The sequence below is a fragment of the Sphaeramia orbicularis genome, chromosome 16 (genome assembly GCF_902148855.1).
Source record: "Sphaeramia orbicularis chromosome 16, fSphaOr1.1, whole genome shotgun sequence".
Classification (NCBI taxonomy): domain Eukaryota; kingdom Metazoa; phylum Chordata; class Actinopteri; order Kurtiformes; family Apogonidae; genus Sphaeramia; species Sphaeramia orbicularis.
The window spans coordinates 40102348-40113529 of NC_043972.1; the positions used below are offsets into that span (position 1 = coordinate 40102348).

Sequence of the window (11182 nt, forward strand, 5' to 3'; positions counted from 1 at the left end):
TGTGGTTAAAGTAAACACTTGTGTCATTTAGCTGGACCCAAACGTTTAAAACATTATATACACAGGGTGCATGTGCAGGTCTTGAAAGTCTTTAAAAGTATTGAATTTCAACTTTTAATTTTTCACTGTTTTCCAGACCTTGAAAGGTCTGGAATTTTGTGCGAAAGTCTTTATAAAGTATGGAAAAAAATTCTCTCATAGTTGAAATTGAGAGTATGATCAAAGTCACATAATCTTATAAGATAAGAAATACATGAGAAAAGCATAAAAAAAAAAAAAAAAAAAAAAAAAAAAAAAAAAAACTAGATATGATTTCACTAACTGGTCAGTACTGGAATGATTCTAGTGAAGCTTGTTTGTTTGATATTCATGCACTTTTGTGATTTTTATAGGTTTTGAAAATGTTTCTGTCTGGAAAACATAATTTACTGTGAATTTTCCATTCATTCATTCATACATTTATGAAAATGAACTTTTTCTATTACAAACAGGTAGAGTTTCAACCAAAAAAGTAGGCATGCAAGTATAAAAGTACATAAAGTCAAGGTCTTGGGGGGAAAAAAATTGCAGTTTGAAAAAGTCTGGAATTTTATTTGGATAAAGAGCAAGTACCCTGTATACAAAACAGGATTTTAGCTCATAAGGCGATATTTCTTAAAGGAGTGGTGTTTTGCTTTTTTTTTTTTAAAGATGAAATTCATTTTAAAACATTTCTCTGTGGTCTACATAAACTATAAATGCTGTTCTTGGGTCCGAATTCTTCATTAATTCAACTCCACAGGTCCATCTTCATCCCTATTTCTGAGTAATGACACCAGAAAGGTCATTTTGAGCGCTGGCCCTTTAAATCCAAATAAGCAACTTCAGGCCCCACCCCCTCCAGGTTGTTGGCTGTGCTGCTCTGTCCCGTTCAACCACTTGTGTTTGTTAATACAACCAACAACTGAACAGTTTAGGTAACTGGATCGAAGTTTGGACATATTTACCTCTCAAGGAGGTTATGTTTTTGCCAGGGTTGGTTGGTTGGTTGGTTGGTTTTTTTGGTTGGTTGGTTGATTGGATGAATGGATGGATGGATGGATGGATGGATGGTTGGTTGGTTGGATGGATGGTTGGTTGGTCGGTTAGCAAGATAACTCAAAAAGTTATGGATGGATTTTCATGACATTTTCAGGAAATGTTGATACTGGCACAAGGCACAAATCATTACATTTTGGTGGTAATGGGGGGGGCAGATCTGCCTTGGCGGAGGTCTGCACTCTCCCACTGCTTTTCTAGTTTCAGTATGGACTACAACCACTGCTGCTGATGAACAATTATGACGTACTCAGAGAAATGTTTGTCGGAAGTCTTGACCTTATATGTGCAAATGTCGTAACTAGTTATAGACGTAACAAATTAAAAAGGAAACAGGTTGAAATCTACTCGATTTTTGTCGGAATGAATATAGAGAGTAAGACTAATAAGACTAATAAAAGTGGGTTTAGCAAAATATGACCCCTCATGCATTGGCCAAACATATTTCCGGTCACAATTTTGTTTTCTACGTGCATCGTTTCTTTGACACATAGTTGATCTAAATCGCATCAAACATGCAGCGTCATGTTGTAAAGATGTTGCTTTTAATATTTTATCAAAGTTTCCGACCGCTATTGTTCTGAAGCCGCCACAGAGGTCGTCACATGAGCTGAAATCCCTCTTATGAAGCGCTGTTCTTTGAATAAACAACACGTTTATTATGCGACCTTACTGAACTAACAGCATCAGTTGTACTCAGACACCATATGGTCTTTGCTTCTTACTGGCTACACCTACTCATCAGAAAGTTAAAAAAAAAAAAAAAAGAAATATATGAAGGTGTAACAACGTATGCAGTACCCTGTAATTGCTACCTTTATGTTTTTGTATCAAACTATCATTTCCTACTTTTTCGAACAGGACTTTGCCTCTGACTGTGTTACATATAATAGAGGGCTTCTTCCAGTAGTACTTTTCACAATTTGAAATGGCTTATAGTCTTTAGACAGTAATTATCTAGGATTAGACATGGCATAAATGTGACCCCATATAAAATTGCATGAAATACCACATAGCCTGATGCAAGACTAATGGAACGGCATTCTATTACTGCTGCTTCGGTGGCACTTAGGAGAATAGATGTGTGCAAAGCTTTTATTATTGTGCTTTAATCCCGTGACACTGAAGATCTGTAATCGCATAAATCTATTTGGTTACTAGCCACAAAATCTGTATATGATCCTATATACTGTTAAATACTCTGAGTGTCATATTGGACATCAAATGAATCCCAGTGGGTCTAAAGTTATTCAGAGAGAGCGACTAGGAGGACTTCATGGTGGGTAGTTTTTTCAGCGTTAACACCTTGGGCTATACGATTTGAAAGCTATTTTGTTCAGGCTCACCCCTTTCAGTTGTGAAAGCATTGTATATATATTTTCAACTTTTCACTCACCTGCAGCAAGGGAGACTGTTCAAAAAATGATGTTCAAAGCGGGGCTCTTTCCTTTCTTTGCAGAAATCCAAGGTTTCCACTTTTGAGAAGATGTGGGCCTTTATGAGTAGCAAGCCAAGCACATCACTGGTGAAGTCTATTGAAGATGGAATTCAGAGGGTGCTAAAGTCAGACTATGCCCTCATTATGGAGTCCACCACTATCGATTACATCACCAGACGGAACTGTAACCTGACACAGGTGGGAGGACTCATCGACAGCAAAGGCTACGGAATCGGAACTCCCCTGGGTAAGACCCGCTGAAAAACCCCAAGCTCTTCAAGTAATAGAAAAATTCCACCTTGCACACTGTAAGACCGGATAGATTGAGTTTACTTAAATAAGTTGAGTAATGAGTAATGAAAACTTGAGTGTATTAACCTTTTCATGCATAGTGGTCACTACAGTGGACAGTAATTCTACAGCTGTTCTCTTGTATATTCATGGATTTTGTTGATTTATTTCCATATTAACCAACACAGTATACACTTATGCATCATCCCATACACTGACATTCATACCATTACTGTAACTTTCCTGTTCTTTTACCTCAATTAATTGCTAATTGTTATTAGACTGTAATTTAGAGTTGTTGTTTTTAAAAAAACAAAAAACAAAAAGGGTTTTTTCATATTATCTGAGTGAGTAATAACTAGTATTATAGTTTGTTAAAATGTGAGAAAACATCAGATTAGCAGCATTAACCTCCTGAGACCCAGGGAAATGAAAATTTTTAGCTTTTTTCCATTAAACAATTGTCTTGATTGGAAACTACATAATGCAACAGTTTTCCTTGTTTTGTTTTGTTTTTTCCAGATACATTTATTTTTAATTATTTTTATTATTATTATTATTTTTTTTTTTAATGGAATGTCCTCTGCAATGGACAGCAAGTAAAACTGTGAAACGTTTGTTCCCTACAGAGAACACAAATGCATTGCTGGGTCTCAGGAGGTTAAAAATGCTTTTATTTCATAGTTTTCACACAGTATGTCAGTAAATGCATGTTTCTTTACTTCAAAAATTAAACAAATGGTGTTCAGCTGAGTGGACATTTTTGTAGCGCCATGAAAAATAGGTTCATTAAAAAAAAATAAATAAAAAAAAAAATCAATCACGCTATTTTTTCATGCCTACTGATGAATAAAAACACTCAGGAAAAAAATCTGATTAAGGTTCTCATAATTCATGCATGAAAGGGTTAAACTTAAATGATTGATTTGTATGGAATTGCTATTTTAAGTACAACATACTAAATGCCAAGTTAATTTAACTTAAAATTTGTTGCAATGTCAATTGCTTTGTATAATTATTACACTTAATGTCATCAGTTCATTGTACTCAATTCCAAGTTTATTAAAATTTAAATCTTTTACAATAGAAATTGCTTGATGAAAATATTCAACTTAATATATTGTAGCGTGGATAGAAGTTACAGAAGTTAGTTCAATGTAATTTGTTAGTACAGGAAGTGCTTTTAATTTTGCAAAGCATAAAGATTCACTTTGGGAAAGAATAATAAGAGATGAAAAGTAAAGCCATTGTTCGTCCAATGGCTCTGACTCATGGTGCAGCTCTGCAAAAATACAAAAACAAACACAAAAAGACCAATAAACACTGCCATACACAGATTAAGTCTAAATTAACACTAACACCACCACCCCACTGAACCCCTGCACAGAAAAATAACACATTTTCAATAACATGCCCAATACCCATAATGCAATGCAGAGATTTAAAAAAAAAAAGGCATGGTCATGACTAAAACTTAGTGATTTAAATCCATTCAACTTAAACTGTTTTTGTACTTTCAACTATGTCTACAAATTGGTAGAATATACTGAACATTTTATAGTAATGGAATAAAACTTAAATCATTTAAATACGCTGTAATTAAAGCATTTCAGACCGGATAATTTGAGTTTACTTAAAAAATTTGAGTAAACCAGTTGTCTAAAAAAAATGTAAGTAATGAGTAATGAAAACTTGAGTGTATTAAACTTCAATGCTTGATTTGAATAGAATTGCTATTTTAAGTACAACACACTAAATGCCAAGTTAATTTAACTTAAAATTTGCTGTAATGTCAGTTGCTTTGTATTATCATTAGACTTAATATCAGTTCATTTTACTCAGTTCCAAGTTGATTTAAATTAAAATCTTTTGCAATATAAATTGCTTTATGAAATTATTCAACTTAATATATTGTAGCGTGGATGGAAGTTATAGAAGTCAGTTCAGTGTAATTTGCCAGTACAGGAAGTGCTTTTAATTTGGCAAAGCATAAAGATTCACATAAAAAAGAATGATCATATCTGAACAGTAAAGCCATTGTTCGGCGTGTGGCTCTCATTCATGGTGCAGCTCTACAAAAATACAAAAACAAACACAAAAAGGCCAATAAGCATTGCCAACAACGCTACTGAACCCCTGCACGTAAAAATAACACATTTTCAAAAACATGCCCAATACCCATAATGCAATGCAGAGATAAAAAAAAGGTGTGGTCATGACTAAAACTTAGTGATTTAAATCCATTCAACTTGAACTTTTTCGTACTTTCGACTATTTCTACAAATTAGTAGAATACACTGAACATTTTACAGTAATGGAATAAAACTTAAATCATTTAAATACATTGTAAATAAAACATTTTAGTAAATCCAAAGTCCAGGCTTACAGTGCATGTGTTGCCTTTTAATGGACAGAGGGAAGGGGATTGTGTTTTTTCGACAGTGCAGTGGCACATAAAGTTTGTTTAGTCAGACAGTATGCCACAGCGCGTTTATGAGCCTTATTATCACAGAATCCAGCTGGCGTTTCCTCCAAAGTAAAACAGACCTTCTATTCCTTCCAGGCTCCCCATACAGAGACAAAATCACCATAGCGATCCTCAGCATCATAGAGGACGGGCGCCTACACATGCTGAAGGAGAAGTGGTGGAGTGGGAGCAGCTGCTCGGATGAAGAGCGTCGTGAGACAGGCCCCATGGGTATCCAGAACCTGGGTGGCATATTCATTGTGCTGGCGTCTGGCCTAGTGCTGTCTGTTTTTGTGGCGATTGCTGAATTCATCTACAAGCTGAGGAAGACTGCAGAGCGCGAGCAGGTATATATCCCCACAAATTCACATATACCCCTTTTTGTTTAATCATTTGACTCTATGATTTGGATGGATGGTTTTAGCCAATAAGTTGTGTATGGATAGAAATATACAGTGGTGGAAAAAATAATTAAACCATCAAAAGTCATCAAAAACAATGGTTATGCAATCAAGTACTAACTCCTGTGTGTGTCATGTGACTAAAACAGACAGAAAAGAAAACATGGAATGCCTAAAAGCACTGTTTTTGTCAGTACAATGCCATAGATATTGATTTTTTTTTTGTTTTTGTTTTTGTGGATATTGCTCATTTTTATTTATATATTAATAAGAAGAAAATGAGTGCAATCTGAGTATTTGTGATTAACAGCCACTGACCGTCATGAAAAATGATCACAATACAAGGGAAAAATGATGTTGGGTTTTATTGCTCAGCCATACTTTGTTGTCGTATGTTATATTACTTTATTTTAAAGGTGCAATACATTTATTTGAGATTATTTGAGATCTGAGATTTTATCATCAAAAAGGCTTTACAGACATTTTATTTCTATTTACAGATAATTTACATCTACAAAAAAGAATATTAAATATTATTTAGATCAGGAGTGTCAAACTCATTTTAGTTCAGGGGCCACTTTCAGCCTAATATGATCTCGAGTGGGCCGGACCAGTAAAATAATAACAGTGAAAAAAGTCAAATTCAATTATGATAATATTTACATTGACAAAAATCTGAATAAAATGAACAACTGGAAACATCTTAAGAAAATCGACTGCAATTTTAGCAATACTATGCCATGCAAAAAAATTCAGATGCAAAAAATTCCGATCACACATCCGGGACACCAAGGATAAGCAATCAATTCTATCTCAGATCGAACCGACAGCCAGCCAATCAAGTTACTTGAGGTTGGTCATGTGACGCCGATGCAAGAAGACACGTGTGATCTGAATTTTTTTGCATCTGAATGTTTTGCTTTTGAATTTTTTGCATCTGAATTTTTTTAAATTCTAAATTTATAAGCATAGTTGAATTCAGAGACAAAAAAATTCAGATACTTAATTTCAGTGCTAAAAAAGTTCAGATACTTAATTTCAGTGCAAAAAAATATTCAGATACTTAATTTCAGTGCAAAAAAAAAAATCAGACACTTAATTTCAGTGCAAAAACCAATTCAGATACTTAATTTCAGTGCAAAAACAAATTCAGATACTTAATTTCAGCGCAAAAATTTCAGTGGTAGAAATTCAGTAGCCTTTATAATTCAAAATCTGATGAGAGAGATTTACTTCATAGAATTTGTGAAACGCAAAAATGACACTGAATATATTAACAATCATTTTATTTCAGATTTCACATACTGGTGGCTTAGACCAGTAAAATACTACCATAATAACTACACTAAACAACTTTAAAAACGCACATTTAAAAATTTGTTAGAAAAAAATTAAACTGATATCATTTTTAGTTTCATTTTAAAAGACATTAATTCATGGGAACGGAATGAGAATCCAAGTTAAGATAAGATAATTAAAGTTAAGATAAGATACGGTAAGGTAAGATAAGTTAAGTTAAATAAGGTTAAGATAACATGAGTTAAGATCATTTAAGTTTAGAAAGATAAGTTAAGATAAGTTAAGATAATTTAAGTTTAGAAAGATAAGTTAAGATCAGTTAAGATAATTTAATTTAAGTTAAGATAAGTTAAGATAATTTAAGTTTAGAAAGATAAGTTAAGATAAGTTAAGATAATTTAAGTTAAGATTAGATACAATAAGGTTAGATGAGTTAAGTTAAATAAGGATAAGATGAGTTAAGATAAGTTAGGTTAAGATAAGATAAGTTAAGATAAGTTAAGATAATTAAAGTCAAGATAAGATACGATAAGGTAAGACAAGTTAAGTTAAATAAGGTTAAGATAAGTTAAGATAAGATAATTTAAGTTAAGATAAGATAAGATAAGATAAGATAAGATAAGATAAGATAAGAAGATAAGATATGATAAGATGTGCCTTATTAATCCCACAAGGGGAGATTCCAGGTTTACAGCAGTAAAGTATAAAAGCGCACAAGAGCAAAAGAAGTGCAAAATCAAAATAAAGACACACACACACACACACACACACACACACACATATATATATATATATATATATATATATATATATATATATATATATATATATATATATATATATATATATATATATAAAATACTATTTACAGCTGTGCACACATGCTGCTCATTCCACAGGTTGGATAGGGATACGGTTTATTGCACTTTACTCACTAAACAAAAACCCACCCACATTTGGCACATCACAGGTGTTTATTTCAGCTTTTATATCCATACTTTTCAAATGGCATCAACCAAACCTTATCATTGGTATCATAACTTAATTTTCAGTTTCATATTATGCTATGTTTTAACTTCTTTAACACAAATTCCGTTATAAATGACTCCATTTGTTTGTACTAGTGCACTTTGAGCCCACAGTTGGTGCCTGTGCCTACTTTTCCAGGATACTTATTTCACTTAGCCTGTAAACAAATCTCTGCTATAGTCATGGCTTTTAGTTTAAACATGATATAAAAGGATTTGCATGCCTTGGGCTAATCCCTAGGAATACTTGGCCATAACACCACAACATTTACTTATTTTAACAGGCATAATTGCAAATTGGAGCATAGAGAATTAATCCATTATTAGTCATTGCTGATGTCAGACTAGCATGAACCTTTCACTGTTGTAAATCACTAATTCGCTAAGTGAGTAGTCGCATGCGTACTTATGAACCATATTAGTTTACTGTTTCCGACACAGCAGCCATAATGAAGTGCGTACAGGCTGCATGTGGTGATGGTGAGATTTGACTTTGCTGACGGCTACAGACGTGCACGCACATACACACTACGCTAACCCGACATGAATGTTGCGTTCTAAATGCGTTTTGTGCTCTTTAGTCTGTCAACACTTTCTGCTGTCAGAACAATTTAAAGCTAAGGCATTTACCCCCCGTCCCTCTCTCCCCTCGTCTCCTTCTTACTCCCCTCCCCTCCATCTCTCCCTTTTCGCCCAGAGGTCTTTGTGCAGTGCCATGGTGGACGAGATCAGACTGTCGTTCACCTGCGAGAGGCGGGTGAAACACAAGCCTCAGCCTCCGGTCATGGTGAAGACGGATGCGGTGATCAACATGCACGCCTACAACGACCGACGACTCCCGGGAAAGGACAACATGAGCTGCAGCACTGGGATGACCCCCGTGTTCCCGTGACAATGTGTTCCCCCCAGGGCAAGAGCCTCCTGAGTAACGTATCGGGAGCGGTGCCAGAGACTAGAGACAATGGCATAGACGGGATCACCAGATTCACCATTAACCACAGTGACATAGGGACACTAACAAAACACGGGCAACTCAAAATGGCAGCATCAGCCACACAGGTATGACAACATTCACTACTATATTCAAAAACAAAGGAAGACATCGTACCCAACTAATCAGTCTCAAGTCTGATGTTTATGTGCGCAAAACACAAAAATCACAAGAAAATACTCGTTCGAGGAATCCTGAATCGGCGACTGGGAATTTTAACAGACTCGTAGTCAGAGGGAGGACTGTGTTGAGAATGGCAATAAAAGACAGATACAAATACAAACCAGGACACAGCGGAGATCAGTGTCGTCACATTTAAAAAGTTTCTTGTTGATATACTCAAAACTCCTGAACGGCTTTTGACGACAGAAAATAATGTTACCTCAAACGTGTTGTCTAGGCCTTGAATGATTATCTAGAAGTCACAAGCTGCAGGATATGATAACCTGTAAGAATGCGCAATCAGTGTGTGCGGTATTGTTAACCGGGGGGTGGGGTGGGGGGGGGGATAGATACAGCTGTTCGACATTAAATATACATTTGTTGAAGTTCGTGATGTGGAATTAACTATACCGTTACACGCAAGCAATTAATCATCGAAGTCGACATAGAACAGGTGACGCCAACGTCGAAAACGACCGCCGTGGACCGTTTGATCATATTGTTCTGGGATTAGATTTATTTGAGCAGAAACACCATTTTATGTCCGAGTAATTTTGTACGTGATCGACTTTTAAGTCCGTTGAAATATCGATTGCCAAAGATCTGACCGTTCAACACAAGTATACACACAGTACCGTATGGGTCAATGCTGTTCACTTACGTCTCGTGTACAAATTCGAAATAAATTGGAGCGGCTTAAATAAGACCATAAAGGGTTCTTTTTCCAGTCGTGCAGGGTAAAAAGTATCAGAAGTCAATTGTATTTGGCACAGTCTTGGACTTGTTCAAACCACTTCAACTGCTGTTAACAATAGACGCTTTTCCATTGACCCTCAAATTGTGCAAATACAACTTGCGCATTAAAATATGCCTAATGGAAAAAACGACAATTTTGCCAAAAGTCTCATTTTTCGATTAAGAGTTTTTGCGCTGGCAAGAGGTGTTTTTTTGGGCAAATGGTATATCACGCAAAACTGCGATGGAAAGACCTTTTTTCGCAACTAGAGTCAGGTGAATTAAAAAACCGGATGTTGACATACTTTACAACAAGTGAAGAAGAAGCAGGAACATGTCGCAGTATGTGTGGACACACTAGGAAACCCAATTATTTTTTAATTTAGTACGAGATAGAGGGGTAACATATAATAATAATGAATATATCTGTAAATCAACACCATTTATGTTGGTTGCCATGTTTATGAAATGACTTCTCGTGTCATCTCGTGATAATAAATAAACAAATCATCGCATTTGTGATTTAATGGAAAAACCGACATTACGCACTTGTTTTTTCGACATTTAGTAAATATCGGTAAAGTTTTGCGCAGATGTCCAATGGAAAAGCGACTACTGTAAATGTGAAACAATCATGATCCGACAATAATCAAATGGATAAATCTCATGATCCGATGCCTTTGCCTGTATCAATCAACCAGTTTCTGAAGTTTATGCTCACTTCTAATCTATTTTGAAGGTAAAACATAATCTGTAGAATGGGCCAGAGGGCACTAGGCCAGGCATTTCTTTTTTTTTTATGTTAGCTTAGTAATGAAATGTGAGTCACAGAGACAAAAGGGAAAGACTGTGACCTTCAAAAAACTAATGTGCATATGTTGAGTGTGACGCATCCATTCAAGTCCATGCCGGTCTTCATGTCCATGTGTGGCCAACGAATGTCCCGTGTATTATCTGAACACACAACTGGTGTAACCTGGAGGCTCTTAAGAAACGGATTATTTTTGCATTAATAAGGCTACGTTCAGACTGCAGCCAAATGTGGCCCAAATCCGATTTTTTTTGCTGCTATTTGACCTGTTAAAGACAGTTTGAATGGCACAAATCCAATTTTTTCAAATCCGACCCAGACCACTTTCATATGTGGTCCTAAATCCGATACATATCGGATATTTTGCAATGCGACATCAGTCTGAATGACCAGGTTGCATTTATCCGACCTTTACGTCATTGAAATGCGACAAACATCACAATTCTGCGTCCAAGGAGGAGCAGCAGTGCGAAAAACAACAG

General features: G+C 35.5%; 1 protein-coding gene across 1 annotated transcript in view; it reads left to right on the forward strand.

The window, feature by feature from the left end:
• The window catches only part of LOC115435543 (glutamate receptor ionotropic, kainate 3-like), an 87756-nt gene extending 78733 nt beyond the window's left edge, over positions 1–9023 (forward strand). Inside the window, exons 6-8 of the mRNA XM_030158015.1 lie at positions 2537–2762; positions 5370–5620; positions 8699–9023. Coding sequence (XP_030013875.1) covers positions 2537–2762; positions 5370–5620; positions 8699–8893 — 672 coding nt within the window. The 3' untranslated portion in view covers positions 8894–9023. The remainder of the gene's footprint in view (positions 1–2536; positions 2763–5369; positions 5621–8698) is intronic.
• The last annotated feature ends 2159 nt before the right edge of the window (positions 9024–11182 follow it).